We start from the raw sequence: 24,387 nt of genomic DNA on the forward strand, positions 1-24,387 counted from the left end.
GGCATCAGACAGCTCGGTCTAACTGCCGGGCTCCAGAGTCTCCTGTCTATGTCACCCTTGGCTCACTTCTGCTATTAAAAATGACAGGCTTTGTGCACAAACAATGAGAGGCATTTGCGCTCTGAGAAAACAAGCGACTGGCTTTTTCACACTCTAGTTACAGTCACGTCTGTTTAATGTCTGTCTGCCGCAAAATTCCTGTTACACATTCACAGAGCAGCGCTCAATAAAAAGACCGCACGTATCCTACGAGTGAAATAAATGGACTGACAGGACCTGGATCTCTTTCACGTTGAGGGTGGAACTACATATGCCTGAATCATGTCACTCATTGAAAAGAATTTATATATGAATCATAAATGATAAATATATAAGGCGTATTATTTGTCAATGCAATCAAGAGTGGGATGAAATGCGTTGTGAAATGAAGAAATGTTAAATTAAAACGATGGCCTCACAAGGCCTGTTCTCGCAGTGCTCATATTCAGTTGTATGACAGGGATACAGGACTTTGAATATCATCAAAACAGTCAAAATCATTCGTTTATCCATCTTGTCTCTCGAGTAAAACCACCATTTTTAACACGATTGATGTTGATTCAATCAGTTTTTGCAACACCAACAATTTACCGGAATGGATCAGGTTTCAAGTTGGATACATTTGCATTGGTTGTTCATTGCAGTACTGAATTTAAAACCCGCTATGTTTTTGCTCTCCTAATTGGGCTGTGCGCGTCTTTCCACCAGGCGGACTCTCCCGCAAGGTAGTCTACTACTAACTTGCAGGAATTGTCCACGCATGCTCTCAGCTGTCCTCCCAGAGGCGCCTGAATAATGTAAGTGCAAGTTCGGGAGAGAACCTCACTTTCCCTGTTCGTATGGTAACTGATCACAACAAATCGTGGTCCGGATGGTGAGGGCGCGGGGCATGCATAAATAAACAGTTGAAGGGGGATTATGATGTTCAGCTAGTCATAGAAACCGAGGAGAGTCGCGTGTTTTCATAAAGCTGAAGTTGTCAGTGTTTTGTTTTCAGAGCAACAGGCATTTGTTTTTGTGGGTTTTTGTAAAAATCTAGGTCCCAATCTTTGTTCTAGCTTTCAAAGTCAGGATGGGGTGTTCTTCATCTAGTACGCAGACAGTAGCGCAAGAAGGCAACAGACCAGGCACCAAACCCGAGGAAAGCAATGGAGAGGGCACATTTGGTAAGTCTGCCTATCACCCCTCTTGGGGGGCGAATGACACGTCCACAAAGTTTTGGCAAGTTTTCTTTGCTGGAAAGAATCCTTTCTTGACCGCGCACGAATTCTTAAAATCGTTCAGAATTCAGCATTTTTACGATAAAAGTGTATTTGATCATTTAGACTTGTATACGTTATGTTAAGTGTTTTTTTTGTCATGACTTTCCTTTGTGCCTGTCGCTTAATATATCTAAATGTCCCAGTGAAATTGTTCCGCTGAAACTTACCTGGAATTTCGCACATTTTTACGTTTTCTTCCTTCGCTAGATAATGATTCTGTTTTTTTTTTTTTTTTTTTTGTCAGATCAACGGTACGACATGCAGTGGTTAAATTCGCCCTGAATAGGTTCAATCAAAAGTTCGAATTGGTTAGCATCAGTGATTGCAGATAAAATCGTACCACAAAGGTTTGAACAGGGAAATATAACAAATTACATACTGTATTTATCGCTAATATGCATAGTCTTTTGTGTTCACGGAATCTTATGTAACTACCCAACTAATTGTGCAAATGGAATTGGGAAGTGTGTTGAATTTATGTATTGTGTTTTTTAGTGCTTTGGTGACTAGAAGGCATGTCTACTTTGCTGTGTGAAATACAGATTTAGAAACGCATGAATTTGGAATATTGATTTCAGAACACATGAAATTCATCTGTTGCCCAAATCTAAGGCATTTCGCCGTCTTCGTTATGGTAAATAGAGTCGACATTGATGGGGAGCCGAGAGTTACGTAACAGAGGGCAATGGACAGGAACAAACATTTCCTTCAGTGTTGGTTTGTAGACCATCATGGAATATGAATTTGATAAACATGAACGTTAGAATGGGTTTAATTTAGCTAGAAGGAATGCAACAAAATGAAAAAGGCATATCAAAAGATTTTCTTGCACCAAATCAAATGCATAAAATGCATATAAATTCTACTTAGGTTCTTAGTAAAGAATTAGAAATGATGCTTCAAAGGCTTCTACTATCACACGAGAATTTCCTGGCAAATAATCCATTTTTAATAGAGTCGTAGATCTGTGAAATTGCCATTCTTCCCACCCTCAAGTGGCTTTGGCTGTTTAAGGAGAACCTTGTGAGCAGTTATGCCTTAATTTGTTGAATCAGCATGTCTGCAAAGCGCAACAAATTGCCTCATCATGCTCATTATACCTTTGACTCATCTCAGAAATGGGGTTTGAAAATGTCAGAACAGTTGGTTGTTTTTCTTTCCTTTAACCCATTCGGTCAGTGTCCCCACCCACAGGAAATGCATTTACTGAGTTACGGGTGTCGTGTGTCATGAGGTGTCCAAAGTGAGACTTGCAGTTGGGGGATATGTCTCTCCATTTCCAACAAAGGCATTCTTGGCTGTCCCCTCCCCTTGCTCCCTGCTGCTTTGTGCTATTTTGAAAAATCTGTTTTTTTGAAAGAGATCATGGACTTAGGCCAATAAGTACATCTGTACCCCCGGGGCAGGGCCTCGACCAACCTGCTTGCCTTGGAGGAAGCTCACTCAGCACCTGTCTTTCTGGCTTCTCATGCTACACGCCTGATACACAAAAACAGTGTAAACCTTTTAGCTTAACCCATCGGTGGGTGAAAAATTAGCTTGTGCGTCTCTTCGTGCCCTGGGGAGGGGAAACTGCAGGAGAGGTAGAGTGTTTTCAGTTTCGTGGAGAAATGTTCAAAAACAGCCTGTTGGGCCTCTTGTTTTCCTTAATTTCGTGCGATGCAGAAACTGAGGAGTTTCACAAAGTGACATTTATTAAAAAAAGCTGTGGAGTGAACCAGACTTTTAGAACTGATGATGAGCTAGTATTTCAGTTAGAACTTTTAACAGTAAACGAGCATTGCTATACCAGGGTATCTGAAATATAAGGCCTCTCCCAGGTATTCAAACTGTTTATTGGGGTACTTCAACACACAAAGGGCTGAATTTTCATGCCACTGTCTAGCCTTTTTTGTGCTATAGATATGGTATATGGTAATGGTAAGGTTGAGTTACAATATGAAACGATACAGCATTCACATCTTTTCACAGAAGGCTCAGATAGGCTATGTCCTGGTAGCCATCTCACTCTGGAGGTGTTTTTGTATGAACAATGTATTGTTGGATATTAAAGAGACAGAAGAGCATTTATCTGGGAGAGGCTGCTCAGATCAGCCCCTTCTGTATTCTGCCATTCCATTGATATTCCAACAGAATGGAGCGCAGAATCGGGGTGTGCGTTTGACAGGGCCGTTTGTTTGGCCTTTGCATGTGGGTCTGTGTTCTAGGCCTGTACCCAGCATGAGGAATGACACAGGCGATATTGTCCATTCACTGGCCCCATCGCATGTCCCCATTGCACCATGCGCAGCTGAGGGCATTATGTAATTGCGTATGCGCAGAGCATGCATTGACTCTACTCTTTAGTTCAAAAAGCGCTACAGGTCTTCTGTAGGTTTGCACACCTTTGTTGGGATTTGGGATCAAGTAAACTGCAGTTAGGGTGTAGGGTGCCAGCTGACAGCATCTGTGCCTTTACTGCATGGGCTCTCCTATGTCTGCACCTGTTGCAGTCCCCAAAATGGCAGCAGTGTTTTCTCCTGTTGGGTCCTGACCTGGCTGCAGTGGAGGTCCAGAATTGCATGCGGTTGGGGTTTTCAGAGTGGCCGCACTGCCCTGTGCTGCCTGACCCTCTTCTAGTGAGCGCAGGAATGGCTCTCGGCCCGCACCCGGTCACCTGCGCCCCTCTTGCTGGTGCCAGCGCGTTACGTACCGTGTGCCACAGTGACAAGCTTGATTGTGTCCTGTCGCCAGCTGTTATTGTGGCGCGGAGAGATAGTGATGTACTGTCCCCTCGGCCCCCGCATTAGTCAGCGAGCTGTCACTACAGATTGTCAGGGATCCAGGGTGACAGCGACGCCCCTGCCCTCCCCCGTGCACCCCCCATTTCGGGACTGTTTTGACTGCCATCGCTGTGTTCTTTGGCTGCCGTCGGTGTTGACACACGAAGCACCCAGCCGAGCGTGGAGAGACAGGGCCCTGCTGGGGCTGGAGCCTGAGGCATTCCCTGTGAACAGCACCTCAGCCAGGGACGGCCGAGTCCACCCTGGGGAGACGTGGGGGATGGTGCGCACAGGGAGTGGAAGCACAACTTATGCAGTGTTACTGTGTGGCTGTGGATCAGCTGATTCCCCTAGACTCCAGAGTAGAGCTTTTGGTGGGGTGGCATCATTCAAGGAGCCGCCGTAGCCGTGGTGATGGGTGGGTTCTGGAGGAATTGTGGGGGAGGAGGCTTCATGTTAGGGGAGGGGTGAAATGAAAGACCAGGCCCATCTTGGGCTAATATTATGCACTGCCCCTACGCACTACCCCTACCTACGCACTACCCAGCTTCTGCAAGAAGCAGACAGTCTCATTATCCTGCTCTGACAAAGCCACGTGAGAGCATGTAATTTGACCCAGGTACGCCTCAGTGAAAACCCCCCAAGCCATACCATGGTTTGCACAGTGGCCCAGCCATTTCCTTCCTCTGTACAGTCTGTTACATAAGCACCACGGCATTGCTTGTACATCGCATTTAGAAAGGCCAGATTTGTTTTTCCATGGCTGTGATGCCTTCAGTATGCCATGGCCTGTTTTGAGATAAATCCAACCCCGGTTCCTACTTTCTTGCGGTTTTTGTGTGTCTGTGCTTGTCAGTTCTTTTCTCTTATTCCCCCCAGTCACCGCGCGGCTGAACGTGTTTTTGTGCTGGCCCATCACATTCCTTTCCAGTCTCTGCCCCTGGGGGCCTTGAAGTGGGCCTGCCGCTCAAATCGAACAAGGAAGCTGGCGCGTCGACTGGAGGCTGGCATTTAATTTGATCGTTTAGCATATGTCGTGCATGAAAATATCACTGCTGCATTGTCCATTTAGAAGAGGAGCCTCGTGGAAGTGAATGAAATGAGATTATCTTGGGAACATGGGGATCTCTGCCTAACTTGATGCCCTCTTTCTCAATTTCCATGGGGTTTTTTCCAGTGTGTTCTTTTAAATTTGTACTTCAGGTGTGTGTGCGTGAGACTCCCTCCATGCTTCATATTCATACCCGCGGCTCACCTTAAACGGTGCATTAATTCACAAAGAAGAAGGAACCTGATCTGAGAAAGTTGTCAAACTTGCAGGAATCCAGGCCGTGGGTTTCTTAGCCTCACGTGTACTGGGAGTGTGTGCATTCTCCCCCGGTCTAAGACAAACATGCAGTTTGCAATAAATCACATTTTCAGCCAGTAAAAGGGGCCTTTCAAGTCCTGTGCATTTCTCTGTGTTTTTGCTGAGTGCCCCCATCAGATCCACCCTCACAGCATTGCTGAAGCCAGCTTTTCAGGGCTCCACTCTGTTTACTTACACTTTTTTATCCATTCAGTACAAATAAATTTGCTCTGATATGCTCTCTCTCATTGAATGTTGGCACTGCTGCGTGCCTATTAATGATTTCAAACCACTGTCACGTCAGGCTGAAGTGCATCCTGTCACTTGACTTAACCTGAACAATGGATCCCTTATCAAAGTGGGTAACTGAACCTCCTTAATCTTAAATCTTAAATCCCCCTTGTTTTTTCCTCCTCTCCTTATTATCAATAGGAGTTATTTACAGTACCATTGTTCCGCTGCACGCTGGTGTTCTCCCAGACTGAAGCTCTGGGTGCATGCAGAGGAGGCTGCGTATGAAGCCCAGCTCGGTATTCCGTTTACGTCTCTGTTTCCGAAGAGAGCTGATAGGAACTCAGAGAATGTCCTCCCTGTCGGACTCATAAAAAAGAGGAAGCTCTCCGGCTATGAAATGTGAAATTGAGGAATACCGGTTATACATTTCAAAGAACTTTCACTCAAATCCCAGGAAACCGGTTGGTGGGGGAAAAAAAAACAATCTGGACCTGACTCTCTTTTTTCTTCTCGTTTTATTTTGCCCTGCAGAAAGGAACAGGGTAGAGCACAGAAGCTTCCGTGCATTTACATTTTCCCAACAGTATTTACATTTTAAATACAATTACATTTCTACTGTGTTAAAAAGATATACAAGATACACAGTAGAATCCTCACTGGAGAATAACAACATGACTTTGATTGCTGAAAAAAAAACAGGTAACACTGGTTATGCCAGGTGAGTGGCAGTCTTCTCCATTTGGAAAATTGAAAAATACTTTAAGATAATAACTTCATTTAAAAAGGCTTTTCAGCTTGGAAAATAAGAGTGTTACAAAGTCACAGCATGAAGCGTTTTAATTCTCCATTAACCATTGGATTAGAAGGGGGCCTGTTCCTCAGACCAAACTAACCCTCCAAAGCAAACCAGTCAACCAGAGTACCTTCCGTAACTATAATAGTGGAAATCTGTACTTATGTTTTTTTGTTTGATTAGCAGACTTTCTTATCAAAGGCTACACTTGCAGTTGTGGGCAATTATCACAGCTAAATATTAACTTCAAAAGGGTTCTCAATCTTGACAATTAGGCCCTCTTGTCTTCATCCATCACCCAGGCATGCCTTAGGTAATTCCAAGTTACCATTTGCTTGCAAAGGTGTCACTTTTGTTTTGTGTTGCTATGGCAAATAAATCCATTTACAACCTGGTCATATCACATTGAATGTTAACTTGTGCATTAAAAACAAAAGGCCGTGAACACTAAAATACATAGAAACCAGGTGAGTTGGTCAAGAAGCCAAACTTGAGATGAAGCTTTTCAGTTAGGACTGTTTGCTCAGTTTTGTAAGCTGGGGGCTGCAAGGCCATGAGATTCCACTTTCCACAGCACTGTGTTTGCCCTCACTTGCAGTGCAAGCAGGTGGGCTAGGTCCCCTTCACAGTCGCCCTCAGTCACCCTAGTTCACTCCAGTCTATGTCAGTTCAAGTATTAGGATGGAATATTGGAAATGAACTCCTGGACTGTAGTTGAATTGCTGTGAAACTGCCCCCCAACTTCACAAGTATTTTCCTCAATGTGATGCAGTGTTCCTATCACTTGTTTGGACAGTAAATGTTAAAGTGCAGCAGTAGGATTTCTGTTCAGCCTTCAGGACTGGGGGAGTGGGCTGTGTGCATGCATTACTGTAAGAGCCAGTGTAAACTCTTCTCTTCCTGTGATGTTGACAGTGGGACGTAATGAAAATGGCGTCATCGCCGAGGACTGTGAGACCATTGCGGACCAGATGCAGCTACCTGTTCAGAGTCCGCTACCTGATGATTTACCGCGAGCCGCCGTGGAGGTAGAGGAACCTGTGGCGGCTGCAGTCGTGGAGAGTTCTGCAGCTGCTGAGGAGGTCCAGGCTGTCAGCGATGCCCCAGCAGAGAGTGCCTTGCCTGAGGCTCCTGCAGAGACACAGGCACCTGAGCCAGCCCCTGAACCAGAATCAGCTCCTGAACCAGCCCCTGAACCAGTGTCAGCCTCTGAACCGACCCCTGAGCCAGCCCCTGAACCTGAGCCAGCCCCTGAACCAGTGTCAGCCCCCGAACCTGAGCCAGCCCCCAAACCAGTGCTAGCCCCTGAACCAGCCCCTGAACCTGAGCTAGCCCCTGAACCAGTGTCAGCCCCTGAACTAGCGCCTGAACCAGTGTCGGCCCCTGAACCAGCGCCTGAACCAGTTTCAGCCCCTGAACCTGAGCCAGCTCCTGCACCAGTGTCAGCTCCTGAACCTGAGCCTGCACTTGTAGCAGTGGAAGAGGCCTCTGTTTCTGTGGAACAGACCCCTACACCCGAGCCAGCCCCCACTGTAGTTGCAGAGGCGCCTGCACCTGAACCAGCCCCCACTGTAGTGGAGGCCCCCGCTGCAGCTGAGCCGGCCCCCGCTGCAGCTGAACCGGCCCCTGCTGCAGCTGAACCGGCCCCTGCTGCAACTGAACCGGCCCCTGCTGCAGCTGAACCAGCCCCCACTGTAGTGGAGGCAGCCCCTGCAGCAGCTGAGCCAGCCCCCATTGCAGCTGAACAAACCCCCTCTGCAGCTGAAAAAACCCCCGCTGCAGCTGAGCCGGCCCCCGCTGCAGCTGAACAAACCCCCGCTGCAGCTGAGCCGGCCCCCGCTGCAGCTGAACAAACCCCTGCTGCAGCTGAGCCGGCCCCCGTTGCAGCTGAGCCGGTCCCCGTTGCAGCTGAGCCAGCCCCCGCTGTAGCGGAGCCTGCCCCAGCCCTGAAAGAGGCGGTGCAGCCCCAGGTGGAGGAAACCAAAGACACACCTGCACCAGAGGTAGCGGCCCCAGCCGCTGAGGAAAAACCAGTGGAAGAGGCCAAGGCAGCTGAGCCCAGCACTCGGGAGCCCGTGAAAGAGGAAGTGGCGGCTCCCAGTGTGCCAGCAGAGAGCACAGCGGCCCCCGTGCCAGAGCCTGCCGTGGAGGGTGCAGCTGCAGCCCCCGCCCCAGCTGCTGCGGAGCCACCCACCTCCACCCCTGCTCCAGAGGTCACCCAGAGCCCCGCCCCTGAGGCCAAAGTGGAAGGTGCGTTTTTAAGTCTGTTGTTTCTCTCTCTGTAGCAGCCACACTGCCAAGTTCAATACAAATTAAGTGTGTTCCTGATGCCACGTCTCTGCCTACCAAATGCTCTGTTAAAACAGATGGCTCGATCCCACTTTTTGTCCAATACCGATCCCACAACCTTGAGTATCTGCCGATACTGATACCAATCTCATACTGTCTTTTTCCCTCTCTTAAACAGCTAAGCTGTTAATAATACATTTGTCTGGATGCACTTTGCTTAACCTAGCCATCTAAAAAGCATCATGCTCAAACTGTGAAACAAATATTCTACTCCCCTAAAGGAAGAAATACATAGTCCATAACATGACCCAGTTATGCAATACTGCTGCTTCTTTTTCTTTAAACCTTTTCACACACAGAACTTTTAGCAGCATTTTTGATTGGTCAGCACCATTCAAACATTCAAAATGAAATTTAAAGTGCAACTTTGTGCAAAAGTTTAAATGTGAGTGTTTAGAATAACAAAGGAAGTATAATTCGCTCAAAGTTGTTCAAAGTTTAGTTAGCCTAACCCTTTCGCACGTAACTTATTTTTATGCTATGTAGCGCACGTGTTACGTTACATGGTTCATTATGTTTTCATTAGCGTTATTAAGCTTCTCATAGTTTTCAGTTAGCATTTGCTATACTTTTAATGTTAAATCGCTGTTTCCTCAAAGCTAAAATTAACTAGAATTTTTCCAATCTAGTTTTATAATTGCACCAGTGTGACTGTATGCGCGAAAGGGTTTTAAGCATTTACGCGATAGTTTAGGCTAATGGATCATATCGGATTATACTTTTTTTTCCGATGTCCAATCCAGTGACTTTGGCCAGTATCGGACCAATACAAATACTGAGTATTGGTTTGGGGCATCCCTATCTGTTCACATTCATAAGCAAGATGAGGATCAGCTTGGCAGCACAAACTGATTGTTAACATGCCGACACATGCTTTCTTGTCCTTAATGGCATCTTAACCTGAGCTTCAGCTCTAGCTCATACTTGTGCTATGAGTGGTAAAGTTGAAGGGGAAAATGGTTAGCTTTGTGTGCTCCCAAAGAGAGTAGTGCATTATGGGTAAACAAGCACACAGCAGTTGCCACTCTTCCTACTGGACATCCACAGGGTTTTCTGCCAGTCATTCCACCTTAGCCGTTCTCTTAATTGGAGTCACTTAGCTGATGGTGACTCAGATGACCTGTTTTTCCAGTTACTACCAGAGGGTGGTTTAAAAATACCTCCGTAACCCTATGCTCCTTCAGGGTGCAGCATCATCTATCAGACTAAAATGCACACGAGAAACAGAAGCATTGTGACATATGCATGTATTATACATACACATGTGAAGCCCACAGAGGTACGAAATGCCTTGAAGTCATCAGATTGGCAGGTCACACCTGACTGGCATTTGTGTTAGTGAGCCTGAAACCAAACACATAACCTTATATATTCGACGGCAATGGAACTCCTTTAGTGTGTCTTCGAATCCAGAATAATTTCTTATACAAGTACAGTCTGACCTTTGTTACCATTCACTGTAGTTTTATTGCCTCTGATTTTGTTTCCACTGCCTCCAGTTTTGGTACCATTGCAGTTGGCAGCAGCTCGGGTGGACCCTTGCTACTTAACAGCTCTCCCGAGGTTGCAGCGGCCTCATTAAAGAGCTGGTTACCAAGGGGTACACAGTACATTTGTTTGTTCCCTTCCATAACGAACAAGTGGGAGGTAGATAATTAATTATACCGTATACAGTGGGAATGGGTGATTGTGTCAAGACGGATGTTTATGAGGCAGCCTGTCTTCAACTCGAAATATCAAAACTTGGTTGCACTATTAGGATTTAAACACTGAATCTCAGTGGAGCAGTACCTTGAAACTCTCTGTTAAAAACAATAAGCATCTGAGGATTAAACCCGGGGAATGTGTGTGGATGTATCAAAGCAGGTGTGACCTGTGTGGAGGTGTTTCATTTGGACAGTCATTTCAGGCACATTCCTTCAGTTTTTTTTTTTGTCTACATGCCCTTTAGATTAAAAAAAAAATACATTTCTGACATTTTTTCTCCATACAAAGCTGCCTTTTGATAGGCCCGGTTGTACCTATGAACAGAACGCATATTGTTTTGCGGGTTGAAAAGAACAATTAACGCAGCCGGGGACAAAGCAGTCACAGAGCGGCCACACCACACTGCGGTCTGAGAGCACACGTCTCCCCTCGGCGTGTCATGCTTTCCCTGCTGTCCTACTCTCCCCGAATTCTTCCGCACAACGGCGTCAGTCACGCATCCCCAGCTCGGGGCGCGCCGCGTCGCTGTGCCGACGGTCTTGCCCACCATTGCCGTGGATTACATAAGACATGTAAATCCACTCGGCAGGCACTTATGCAAATGCGCGTCCAGTGAACTGTACATTGTGGCTTTCAGCAGTGGCTAGCGGAGAGAGCGGGAGAGAATCGGGCCCTTTGTCCCCCCCCCCCCCCCTCCGTGATTCAAAAGATGTCAGCTTCTTCAAGAGTTCTTTCCCTCCTCGCGCCCGGGCTAAAGGGGGTGCTTATAATGATGGTCTTGTGCGACTGCAGCGCACCGCACCAGAGTACCAGATAAACAACATGGGCTCGTCTGACATCAGTGCCGCTGTGAAGCTTCTATTCTTAACGTGTTCTCAACATGTTTTCGGTGATGCAACTCAAAAACAGGAGCCTGCTTCGGGAACGCAACTGAGACAGCTGCAGCACCTGCTGATGTTGAGATACACTCGATATGGGATCTGTGGAAGGCATTTTCCTGTTTGCCCAGGGGGAATTATTCCGGCAAATTGTGGGTTGCCACATACCATGTGCCTTCCCAACTGATAAAGACCAAAACCTTTTCTTCAGAGTGCAGTGTCCTGGAATGTGTAAAAGGTGACACATTCCTGTACCCATCTAGAAAAGAGAGCAGTGTTAAAATGAGCCCATCTAGTACTTTAGGTATGTGGATTTCCATAGTGGCTTTTTCACCATCTAAATAAATTGTGTACCCCAACCCTCAGATTTAACAGAAAGTAGAAGCAGGCTTCCTATGGAAATGAAGGTGATGGTATCCGTTTGCAGCACCTGGTAGGAACAGGCAGGGTTTGAATAGATAGGGAAAAAAGGAATGTATGGATGGAAAAGTCAACAGTAGAGCCTAGCCCTCAGAAAGGGGAAGGGATAAACCCTGAAGGCTCAGCCCTGCCAAACTCCCCTTTATGTCCCTTAGTAGGTAGTGGTCATGTGACCAAATACACCACACTGCAGTGTGATATCAGGGTGAGATTCTCCCAGTCCTGTAGTCCCAGAATGGGAATCACTGAGAAAATGAATATGTGTGAAAAGGACGGGATTGAGAGTACATTCAGTAAATACTTTTTTTTTTCCAAATAAATAAGAATTGACACCTTCCCACATTTTTTGTAAATGTAAGGCTCCACACTTTCTTTACAGTTTTCTATACAATATTGTAAGTAGCCTTCTGAGGATACACTGTGCCCCATTGTAGTTTAAGTGCAATGCCATCAAATTCTCTTTGTACCTGGAATTACATTTAACATACTTTCCAAGAAGAAGAGAAACCTGGTGGAGCTTGAATGTTGTATGTGTTTCAAATGTAAGTAAATATGCCACGAGAGAAAGTCCAATATTTAACGCTTTAACAGCATGCCCTCTCTGAAACACTGAAAGAACATACTGTACTGTGTGGGGTGAGGGCCCCTCAGACTCGCACGTGCAGTGAAGTGTTACATAACTCCAGCCAAGCTCTTATGCGGGGCCTGCACCTCCCAGTCTATTTCAGCAACACTGCAGGGTCGGCCTCTTCACTCAACTGCTTCTGCCGAACAAGATGTTCTGCTAACCCTGGTATTCTGATTATTCAAGGAGGGGTGAGGTTTTTTGGTTGTTTTGTTTTTTTTCCCCTTTGGTTTTGTTTTTCTTCATGGAGACAAGTTTTTCAAGAGTCTGCACGTGGACACAGTCAGCATAGACCCCCAGTGCTGGAATGTCATGCATGTGCCTTCTCGGAGATACGCTATCAGCGCTAAGCCCCCTCTTGAACCTGGGAGAGCGGCACGGCTCTGATTTCCTCTGTGTGGATCCTGTTTCCAGGCACAGCAGCAGTGGGAGTGGCCTCACCAGTAACAGGAAGTGATGAGGCCAAAAAGAACGACTAGGCACCCCTCAAGAAGGAGGAAGCCCCTGGTGAGAGATATATTGTAAGTGTTTGGGTTTAAGTTCAAATGCCTAGAAAACATCAGGTAAACAAGTAAGCCTTTTTAACAATGGAATGCCTTTGGTCTCTCCTCTGTTCTTTACAGTCAGCAGTCTGATTGACCAGTTTACGGTCATGATCAGTTAATTACCGTAGTAGGTCATTAAATGATCATGACAGCAAACCATCCAATGAGCCCGCTGACCCACATAAATAATTTAATAAGTAAAACAAGAGCTCCTCTGCACAACCTGTAGGCTTCAATAATATTCTCAGCCTTCCTCCTCCAAGCCTTTTGTTCAGCTTTGACCCTGCTCCTTTTTCCTTGCCTTACAGGCACCAGTGAGAAACAGCAAACCAGGCTCTCCTTCACTCTCCAAACTCCATTGTTCTCCATCAAGACGACAGAAGAAAAACCCTTCATACTCCAAAGACATAATTTTTTGGTTGTTGTTTTTTTTTTGTTAATTTTCTTTTCTGAAGAACAGGGTCAAGGAAAAACACATGGGATAAACTTCCACTTGCCCATTGCCAAGACGCGGTCTGAGACTGACTGTCAACACCATCGTGCCTTTCTCCTGTGAATGTGGTGGCGGGTATTTTCTCTTTTTTTGTAAATATTTCCTGTCGCCCAGTCACATTAGCACTTAGCTAACCATGAACAACTTGGAAGTGCTTGAAAGCCAGGTCAGGCCTTGAATTGTGCTTTACATTTCAGACAGGAGACAAACAAGAGGAAAGTATATCCTACTGTAGCAGACAGTGAAAGCCCCATGTTTACGACAGAGGCTGCATTGCCACTTTCTACGTGCCAGTGTGGAATTAACACTGTAGTCTCAAGGCATGTACTATAGGTATGTTACATAAGTTCATTACTACTTAACTCATCCACTCACAAGGAATGAAAGCCAAAAATATAACTGTGAATAAAGAATGTGCGCAAGTGTTGAGACAGAGGGGTTAAGCCCGAAGAAGAAAACTTAACCTGCTTTACCACCGCATGTTATTTTAAATCCTGCTAATATGGAATTCAGCTTACTGATTTTACACAGAGGTTAGAGAAATCTTGAAGCGCTAGCTTGGTCCAAATGTACTGGATCACAGCAGAGTTTTGATAAGATTGCTACCTTGCATGCATGTTACTGCTATATAAATGTCTCTTTCTTCTTGACCGTGCAGGTCTATGAGTAACTTGATTTGACCCCGTTGCAAATATTATGTAATTCACTCGTTTTTTTGTAAGTGTGCCTAATTGTAGTTCTGTGCAGGAAAAAAAGAAGAAAAACAAGTATGTCTTATATTGAACGGTATGTTGAACCATTGCAAAGTTCCCGAGTTTTGCCCACTTTGCTTATAACCAGGTGAGTGAGATTTTGTTCTCGCAACCCGATGCTGCTGAAGGTGTGGCCAGAGGCTGCCACGCCCTGTCTGCACAGCATGCCCTCAAAGCGGCTCCAGGTGTTGCTGTGGAGCTCTCCGCTCCCAGCCCTCCCCGACCCAGGGCAGCGCTCGCGCGGGCTGACCCCATCCGGGGGTTGAGATGACCGTGCCTAGGAGATCCCCCCAGGAGGTCCCATCCCCGATTCCGAAATGCGCCCCTCTTTAGCGAAAACCAAACAGGGCCCAGGCGTAAACCCCAGCACTCCAACACAGGGGAGGGGGATGCACTAAACCATGCCCATTCCAAAACTGTCCCGCGGTCACAAACGGACATCCAAGAGCGGCACCAAACTAGCACTTCCACAGATGCCTTTACTCCCTTTAACAATTGCACAGCTTGTTAAAAAATGGGAAGTCCCTCTGGAAGGGTTTTTGACACCAACTCAGCTTTCCAATGGCTCCACATACCTCCTCTGAACTGTAAATGACAGGACTGTTTGCAATGTGTTTTCCCTTCTGAAATGCCTTCTGAAAAAGGGCTCAGCTATATCCTATAACAATGATGATAGTATGCAGTGTAGTAAGTAAATGACATGGGGGGTCAGGGGAAAAAGTGCCTTGTTATACTCTGTTGCTATGCAGGACTTTGTGAACGGTCCTTTACCTGTAATATACGCACCCAGACTTTGTCTTCAATGCACCAACTACTCTGTGTACAGTATAAATAAAGATGCTCTCACTAACGCACACAGCGCTGGTCTGGGTTCAGAGTTCAAAGAGAGACCTGTGAATGAGTGACTGAGGATAAAGGGTTGTTTACCCTGACCCAGGTTCAGCTTTATTAGATGCACAGTGTGACCATAGATATTGCCATGTTTTCACAGGTCGAGACTCGTCCCTGGGTTCATTTTCTGATATGATGGTGGATATGACAACAGAGAGCTGAGTGGAAATGGGTTTTATCATTACCTTTGAAATGGGAATCAGTATTTTTTGTTTGACTTTCATTTTATTGCAGTGCTGTGAGAAACAATACAAAAACAAGGAAATTACAGAAAATGTATTCAATAACTGTTCTTAATACAAATTTTTGGATTATTGTTATTACCAGAGTCGTGCTAATGCAGCTGAGTTAAATTTTAAACATTTGATTTCCTTGACAAGTAGATTTTAAACACATTTCAAACACACTCTCCACCCACAACGGAATGCTAATTACATGCCATTCCATTGCTGGCAGTTTAACCAGAATGATCTAGATTCTAGAATGAGTGCAGTGAGCTGAGAGACTGGGACAAAGACCAAACACCTGTCAGAAGTGTACAGAATGTGAAATGAAGTAGATGAACACAAGCCTATTAAATTCATCTCCCTCTGTTTCTATGTTTTGTTAGTTTTCAGCGTAGCATTCACATGCACAGCTGTAAATAGTATGAATGCTGTAATCTCACTCTATTAACAGCACACTGACTTCAGATATTGTTCAAATGGGTGCAGGATTGGTTATACCTGCAAAAATCTGACAAAAATGCTAAACATCAAAAACACTAAAGCCATTTTGAACAGCCCCTGGCCAACATTCCACCTATGCTTTTGTGCAGCCAATGAGGATGAGGTTGGCCAGCCGATTTGTCAGCAGTAGCACACTGACATTGCTGAACTTGACAGTAAATGACATCAGGCTAATGACTGAAAGAAAGATGAATGTATTTTGCTGAATGTAAAAGAAAAAGGGACTTTTGCCACTGCAGTGTTTTAACTTCATGTCATGAAGTTAACTTCACGTCATGTAGTGTTTTGTACGCTGTCAGGCCAGATGAACTTTTCCACACACCTGTATGACTATATTAGTTTTTTTGTTTTATTCCCCCTTTATGACCTGTGCGGGAGCGCTGAAGTAAGATGAATGTAGTCATCACAAGTACACAGACAGCTACTGTACACACTACTACTACGTCACACTGTTCACTACAATGGAGTAGGTGCTCACTGGAGGATCGGTGCTGATCCACTGATCCAAGCAACTCACAGTCGCCTCACAAATTGCTGTGTGCCTGAGAGTGGAGACAAGGAAGCCATGAACAACCAACCCACCACTATCCCCAGTGAAAGAAAGCCGATTTGTTCTGCCACTGTGGGCTCCTGGTGACGGTCAGGAAAAAAAACACAGCTGGGATCAGGCCTGGGCCATACAGCTCGGCTAACCAGCAAGGAGAGCACCTTAACCACTGAGCTACTTTAGAGCCACAGCTTTATTAGTATTTTAACACATTCAACAAAATAAATGAAACATAAGTGCGTGAGAAGTAGGTAATGATTTATTTGTTCTTACAATGCAGCAAGTGGAGGGGCGGAAAAGGCACTTCCTGGTTCTGTTGTGATTGGTCAGAACAGAGAGGTCATGGCAACGCAATGCAGACATTGCCTGCAGGACCTTTTCAAGCATAACAGGCCATGCAGCTGGCTGAAACATGAGTTGGGTGAACACACAGCACACAGTAATTGGCCTGAAGGCGGAAGCAAACATTACTCATTACGATTTAATGAGGGAAAACTGCAAACTGACAGGGTCTGGAGCTCAGATCATAGCCAAGATGGCCGCCTTCCGGCCTAGCAGAAACACACTTTGATCCCAAACAGATTCGCATGAAGGTTTTCTTTCTTCGTCCCCTCAGGAGCAGAAGAGTTTATATCTTAACCATATGTAAAGTGTTCCTGTTGGTCATCTCATGAATTGTTTTCACGGAATGCGATCTGTGAAGCGCTCAGTAACAAACCATTTCACTGAGGGCAGTACACAGAGCAAAATGCTATCACTTTGATCTAAACTGGATTAGAGAGCCTACAATTACGTTTGACGATAATTAAGCAAGTAAACAAGCGAAACTGAACATACTGACAGCCAGTCCCTACAGCATACCTGATCTCTATAGACGATACTGCACACACATTAAAGATTAAACACCTGTTCTGAGCTACATATAGTGTCTAATTCAAGGTCTGTCAACTAGGAGTTTCAGTGTATGTGTCAGATATTAGTTACAGTTTGTGCTGGCTTCGGGAAGTCAGTCAGGAGGAGGCGTCAGAGATGGGCCCCAGCACGGCGACTGCTTCGATCTCTACCAGCCCACCCTGTTAGAGAGAGAGAGACAAAGGCTGGGATTACAGACAGCTGGGAATCAGCATCACCACATCACACTGCATTATCTCATTTATTTGCACAGTGAGCACCTTCATCCAGCCCGCTTACAGGAACATTTAAAAAATTTTTGCACATTTCCTTCTTCCGCAACATGTGAACGTGACCAGATGTTCATGCGGAGCGACTGAGAGGAGGTTCCTTACTCCTGGGTAATACTGCAAGAGCTCCACTCAGCATTCAGTCTTATGCCCCTCTGGGGTCCTAAGCCTAACTCTGCCTCTGCCTCGTGCTTGTATTCACCCCCAGCCTAACCACTGTGCTTCATGATTACCTTGCTGCATAATCTTAAGGTAATGGTCTCCATTTAATCACCTGCAAACACAAGCAGGCCTGAGAGAAACAGAGATGGGGAAAAAATATGTCAGGAGCTTACTCTAGGCAGGGCTGCAACCTGGTAGGCTGCTCTCGCTGGGAATCTGCTGCTAAAAACTGCAAGAAAGAAGAGAAAGAGAGGCACAGATCAACCAGCCTACGGGTGCTGCAACCAGGAAAACCCCAGCCTTCAAACAGGAAACTTAGAATATGCTGCTAGTTAGCATGGAATGTTTGAAACCGTTTTTTTTCCTTCATCTCACTGATCTGCAGTTGGGTTGTTTCCCTTTTCCAGGACAACAAGCACCGCACCTGTTTTTTTTGAACGCTTCCATGAGGCTTTAATCACGCAGGCCCACACCTCAGGGATACAATAGGGGGTCCCGCCCTGCCTTAGAGGCTGTAACCGGTTCCTTCCGCGAGTGCCGCAGTGCCCGTGGACGACGGCTGCTGCCGTCACGTGCCGGGAAGAGCATGAGCCCAGCGTGTGCATTTACCATGTGGACTTAACTGTGCCCCGCCCACTCGCCAGCGCAGTGATTTCAGATACCCACTTTTTAAACACACTGTAATAAAATGCCTCACAATGGCAAGAAGACAGTTACCTTGGCTGAGAGCATACATATATGAGTGGGTAGTACAGAATGCATGACTGCCATAAAAACTTCTGTCCCTGGGTCTGCATGTTGCCTTTTTGTTTCCTGTGAACTCCAGTAAAAGTTGGACTTTGGAAGCCTTGTTTGCAGGGCACCAGGGGAACAGCTTACCCTGACCTCTGTGGCTTGAAGCAGCCTAATTTACCAGGACGACCCCCAGACGGCATTCTGAACCTTGTATTTTGCAGTCACAGCAATCTGAGGTATGCTCTGGCATGCAAATGCTAAATCTCAGACCTGAAACCTAGTCATCTGTGGGCGCTGTCTGATCGAACAATGGTCAAACACTGCAATACTGTGGTAACGGGGGGTTGTGTTCATGCCCCCACTGTTCAGTGTTCCTGATCACAGAATGCTCCCTCTAAACAGGAGGCGGGGTTTGAGCGGCCTTATGGGAGATCAGGTTACACTGTGCCTCGTGCTCTTTTGTTTCTCATAGATATAGGGATACCCTTGAACTGCACACAATGTTCCTGTGAAAATATCCAGCTGGGAAACAAACAGTGCATAAGGCAAAGACTTCAAATGTCAGAATTAAAGCATGCAAGCTAACTACCTGGTATAATAAAAAGTCATTTTTAAAAGAACTGGAATCAAATATTCAGTTAAAATGAGTATCTGAAAAATGATTGTTGAAAAATATAGAAAGTTAAGCGAGAAATAAGGAAAACTACATTCATACTGTATGCTTAATGTTTACCTATGGTGCACACTGTTTTGCATTGATCACCATTATACAGACAACTCAAGCATATCTAAGCAAATATTCAAATGTCATATGTGTACACCACAATAGCCCCCCCATCACCACCCCAATGGACTCCTGCTATACATAATGCAAACAGTGACCCCCTGTGGGCACTCCTTGAAGTACAAGACAAAACTTCAAGTTCTGAACAGTTTGTCCCCTCAATCACTCATTCCTTGTTATTCAAGCAGTTCAGGTTTCAGTACTTATTAAAAGTAACTCTAATTAAAAGTAAAATCTCACAAATCTACTTACATTGCTTGTAAACATCATTGACGTTGTTGAAGTCATTCATGTTGGCCAGAAGGACGGTGGTTTTGACAACTGGAGAAAACAAAAATAAAGTTCTGTTACCAGAACTCAATGTTAGAGGAAGCCACCTACGTCAATGTGTTGTTCAAACTAAAAGACATATCACATGCATAGGGTTCCCACTCAAATCTGATTAATATTTTCTACGAATTTCCAGTGGCATTTTCAGAATAAATAAAGGTTTGTTAAGGATCATTTTAATTCTGCCACAGTCAAACTCCCATGAAATTGGGCTACTTTGAGGTCAGAATTTCAGGGAAAGTACTTATGCATGGCTTTTAAAACATGTTGTGTCTGCTTGGACACACTTGGAGATACTCTTGGAAGAGAATTCCAGTTAATGTTGTGTAATTTGTGCTAGTGGGTGTAACATACAAGCCAGCAAGCCAGCTGATTTTATAGTATTGACATTGCTGGGCTTGTTGCCAAATGACATCAAGCCAATGACTAAAGGATGTATCCAAATGTAAACTCCATTTGGCAATCCCGACTTTCGGGATGCAGTCTGAATCACTAGTCAACAATGTATTATGTATGTACAGCACTGTGTTACATTAATGAATGATTATGGACGTTTTTACAGAAGGGTGGGGCACATTGTCTTCATAAGGTGTCACACACTCGCAGCATGGCAAACACTCTTACAAAGGTCCTGTGAGACTGAACTCTAAACATTGTGACTGCAAGTAACAGTGTGAGCAGTAGTTTGTTTAGCAGCCTCACCATTTTCATAGCCACAGCCTGCAGCCTTCAGGATTTCACCCATGTTAACAAGAGCCTGTGGGGATGGGACAGAGGATTCTTATTACTGTAGCTTTCACTGTGCATTTCACAGACATCAACGAGCTAAGACTAAATCGCACACAAGGTAAACACATGCCATATAGTGTCAACGTGCCTGTTGACATATACTGGATAGTGGAAAATAATAACAAAGGGAAATCCAATGCCAAAGTGAATATCTAAAACAGAAAAGAGCTGCCTAAAAAGTATGGTTTTGCAAAAATTCTACATATTCAACAAAAACTCAGAACACTCAGAAGATCGTGAGTCTGCTTATACCTGCACTCAGGTGCACTCAACACATCTAAACCTCTGTCTAAACTAAACATCTAAACTGTTGGGTGTACTGCTTTGCACTTACACATTGGACCAAGTAAACCCTTGTGATCTCAGCACTGTGTCTGGCACTGATGCATACTCCAGTACGGTTCATAGTGTCCCATTTGCGCAACTTTTCATGCCATTATTAGACGCACTTTGTACTTGCAATCTGTAAGACACTCTGGATAACAGCATTTGCTAAATAATACAAATGTTAATGTTAATGTCTTCTCTGTGTGGCCTGATGATAACCGAGGTGTGAGAGTACGTGTCACACATATGGACCCAGGCACAAACCAAGTCATTGTGTCCACACCTCCTGAGTTCTACACAAGCCATGATCAGCTTTTGTGTCAAGCTCAATATCAATGCATGTCCACCATCTGAAGTTCAGAAGTTGCTCCTTACTCATAGGTCTAGCTGCTGAGTCAGTCATTCAGACCTCTCACCTGCTTGGTTTGGGCCTGCACGCCTCCATCCACCAGCTGCCCAGAAGAAGGGTCCATTCCCAGCTGCCCTGATATGTACATAGTACGGTCCACCAGCACCGCCTGGCTGAACACAAGAGCATACACACTGAGAATGGATAGGGGCACGAGAGGGGGGTGCCGCCTGTCCCAGAAATGCCTCTCCCCTCTTCACGCCACATTCCTGTGAAGAGCCCCAAGCAGTGATGAATGGAGCTGTTTTCAGTGTCACAGTTAGCCATTTGATACAGCTCCGCATAACGTTACAGCCCTGAGGTGACATCCCGAGGTGACATCAGGGTAACAGGGGCAAATGTTTCTGAATAGTGAGGTTTGGAAAGTGTTGCAATGTAAAAGCCCCGTTCGTTTGAAACTGTTATTGATGGGAGACCACTGGTGTGATTTATATTGTCTTTTAGAAATGTTATGCCTGTTTATGTGTTCCATGGCAGCTATGATAAGGATGTCTTGTTTTTCAGCATGTGGCTGACACCTAGCCAATGCAATGTACTACTGCCATCTGCTGTTCAGAATGACCCACAACACTCAGGACACGTCACTAGAAAGCTCTAGGGAGAATAACTCGGGAGAAAACTGAGACAGCAACCCCAGTGTCCCCCCCCCCCCCCTTTCCCAGAGGCACACTGTATAATCTTGTTTTCTCTCTCTACTAAGCTGAATGAATTAGGTTCCATTGAGCTGTTAACTGAAAACTGATCTGGACCTCTTTTTAACTTGTATCTGCTGTATTCTGTTAGTTACAGATATTGGGTTTTGAAAGTTTTTGTTCTAACAGGGAGGGTGGTAAATGTGTTTCTGTTAATTATTTTTAGCCATTTGAGTCCCTTACATCAGTGTTTTCCAAACCTTTCCTGGAGGACCCCTTGTCCTGCATGTTTTAGATCTATCCCTGCTCCAACACAGCTGATTTAAATGATCAGTTTGTTATTAAGCAGCTTCAGGAGTTCATAAGGAGTTGATCATTTGAATGAACTGTGTTGGAGCAGGGGGATATCTAAAACATGCAGGACAAGGGGTCCTCCAGGAGAGGTTTGGGAAACACTGCCTTACAACAAGACAGGCAGGTATTCAGGGCTACTGATTTTGAGTATTTGGCTGCTGAGTGGGGACTTGAGCAATTCAGATAAGCTTATTTGTGGCAGCTGCCCCAAATTTGTTCCCAGCATTCCAAATACTTTATGAACAACTTAACTTTATATTTATTTATTAGCACAAGCTCACTTTCGGTAGCACATTCCTGTCATAAAAACAAAGAGCAAATTAAATGCTAAAGATGTCAGAAAAAGGTCAGTATTCAATTACCAGACCAATCTATCCTGATTAAATCTGAGTTAGAGCTGGAGCTCAGCTAGAGCTGAGTTGGAATGAAAACCAAGACATAAGGTGTCCCCGGGGACTGGGACTAGGAAACACTGCAACCAATAGGTGGCAGTCTAATCCATATCCACACATTTTTCAAGAATAGTCCATCAAACTAATTATACATGTCTGTATTTATTCATAAGGGCACGTCACACCTGCAGTTACTATAACATACCTAACATACTGCCAGCACCTGGCGTAGTAACAAGACTTCCGATTCATCCACACCAGTGTATCATGCATATTGCAGTATTTCGAAGTACAGTTTGTGTATTACACGTAGAACAACAAAACCATGTTCTAAAGCTGACATTTATACCGCCATCCGCCGAATTAGGGTTGGCGGGCCATATCCGATACCTATACAGCACCACCTCTGGGGGGTTTCGGCTGCATTGAACCAGAACAAACCAGATGGCCAGTGCATGACATCGTACCAAGCTCGTACTGCAGTTATCCCTAAATTCTGAACCACCTGCCATCCCCGCTCACGCTGCAGCTCCTCCCCCCGAAGCCTATTGGCTGAGATGGAAACACCCCTAATTGGAGTCGTAACAATTCCTGGATTCCGTCGGACCATGAAATGTGTGCCCACATTATTTCCATTTCTGAAAACATAATGTCCCATTAGCTATTTTATGCATCTATCGTAGGCTGCAATGCATCCTACAATGTCTGAATACGTGAGTTACGAATCTTATTTTGACTTGATTCATACCTTAATTATCTAATAAAGAAAAATTTGCTAAATTAATTCAGTTATTTTGATTTATTATCAGGTTGCTTACAGTTGTTCATGGCTGTAAATGTTACTGTTGGGGTTTAAGAAGTTTAATCCGAATTTGAAACCAAAACCAAAAGCCTGAAACCAAATTTAACAATGATCCGAGTTTAAGGAAAAAGAAAAAAAACAGTGTTTTGCGTTACGAGCACAGTCTGGGTGTGTTCGATAAATTGACACTCAAATGGGTTCCTTATTGGGAACATGGTCTTCTTAACACGTATTTGTGGCCGAACCACCACAGAACGCAACGCAAGTGAAAATCTTTTGATGATAATTGTGACTGTTGGTAACGTTGTAAGATTTACACGAAACATAACGTTTCTTAAATCTATAGTAGACTATGGTCTAATTGGGATTATGTCTCATTCACAGGAAATAGTTATTCCCATTCCCTGTTTTGGTAAAGGCCGTTGTAAACTTTGATTACTTGAATAAAAAAGAGTAGCCTGCTGAAGTGCACGATTTCAAAATTCGTGTTTCGAAAATGTGTGGCGAACTGTTTATTCCACGTGTACTTTAATCTTTACAACCAGCCAACCTGGCCATTGCATGCTCGCAAACTCACTACATATAACAGCAGTGAAAGAATCACTCGAGTTTTTTCTCTCACCTGTATGGGCCAATTGCTGCTGGGGCCTTTGCGGTGTTGATAATCTTCCTAACAATCGCAGACATGACTGGAGATTTCGCCTCTAGACGAACGATCAATACAAAAGAAATTTCAAGGTCCTCCTCAAATACCAGTGCTAAATATTACTGGCGCTGTCCAACCAATGCTCCCATGCCCACTCGAAACAGAGGTTAAGAAAATGTGCACGGAAGAGGTCAGCTGATGGCCAGTATGTCTTTACCGTATACTCTCAACGATAGACGCATAGTTAATTTGATGATGTACGATTTATCCATTTGTTTCAAATACATCCATCGGTATACGTATTAACATAATATTATTCCCGTTCTTGTACGTATGCGCATTATTGTTTACGTAAGGGTCAGCAAAAATCTGAGTAAATCTCAGCTGCATCATACCAGAATAGCCACAGAACACATCGATTTTTGGACAGTAATGTAAGACATTCATTTCAGTTTAGTTTAGCGCTATATA

The 24,387-nt window shown here is 44.9% G+C and overlaps 2 protein-coding genes across 4 annotated transcripts; one reads left to right on the forward strand and one right to left on the reverse strand.

Annotated features, from left to right (window-relative positions):
* Nucleotides 1-737: 737 nt before the first annotated feature.
* Nucleotides 738-15,059, forward strand: LOC118783940 (skin secretory protein xP2-like). Of its 3 annotated transcripts, XM_036537873.1 has the most exons (5): nt 738-836; nt 1,098-1,205; nt 7,354-8,688; nt 12,832-12,938; nt 13,271-15,059. In XM_036537873.1, the coding sequence occupies exons 2-4, from the start codon at nt 1,112-1,114 to the stop codon at nt 12,894-12,896; spliced, it is 1,494 nt and encodes a 497-aa protein (XP_036393766.1). In that variant the 5' UTR covers nt 738-836; nt 1,098-1,111; the 3' UTR covers nt 12,897-12,938; nt 13,271-15,059. The 3 variants fall into 3 exon arrangements, with proteins under 3 accessions (XP_036393766.1, XP_036393765.1, XP_036393767.1); XM_036537872.1 differs by lacking the exon at nt 738-836 and having other exon boundaries at nt 847-1,205; XM_036537874.1 differs by lacking the exon at nt 738-836 and having other exon boundaries at nt 847-1,205; nt 12,832-12,924.
* A 1,557-nt stretch (nt 15,060-16,616) lies between these two features.
* Nucleotides 16,617-24,128, reverse strand: LOC118784843 (2-iminobutanoate/2-iminopropanoate deaminase-like). Its single transcript, XM_036539289.1, has 6 exons — nt 23,893-24,128; nt 21,098-21,203; nt 20,268-20,322; nt 19,488-19,556; nt 17,890-17,945; nt 16,617-17,446 (listed from the first exon to the last, which is right to left on the reverse strand). The coding sequence occupies exons 1-6, from the start codon at nt 23,955-23,957 to the stop codon at nt 17,384-17,386; spliced, it is 414 nt and encodes a 137-aa protein (XP_036395182.1). The 5' UTR covers nt 23,958-24,128; the 3' UTR covers nt 16,617-17,383.
* Between the last annotated feature and the right edge of the window lie 259 nt (nt 24,129-24,387).

The sequence above is a fragment of the Megalops cyprinoides genome, chromosome 10 (genome assembly GCF_013368585.1).
Source record: "Megalops cyprinoides isolate fMegCyp1 chromosome 10, fMegCyp1.pri, whole genome shotgun sequence".
In the NCBI taxonomy this organism is placed as follows: domain Eukaryota; kingdom Metazoa; phylum Chordata; class Actinopteri; order Elopiformes; family Megalopidae; genus Megalops; species Megalops cyprinoides.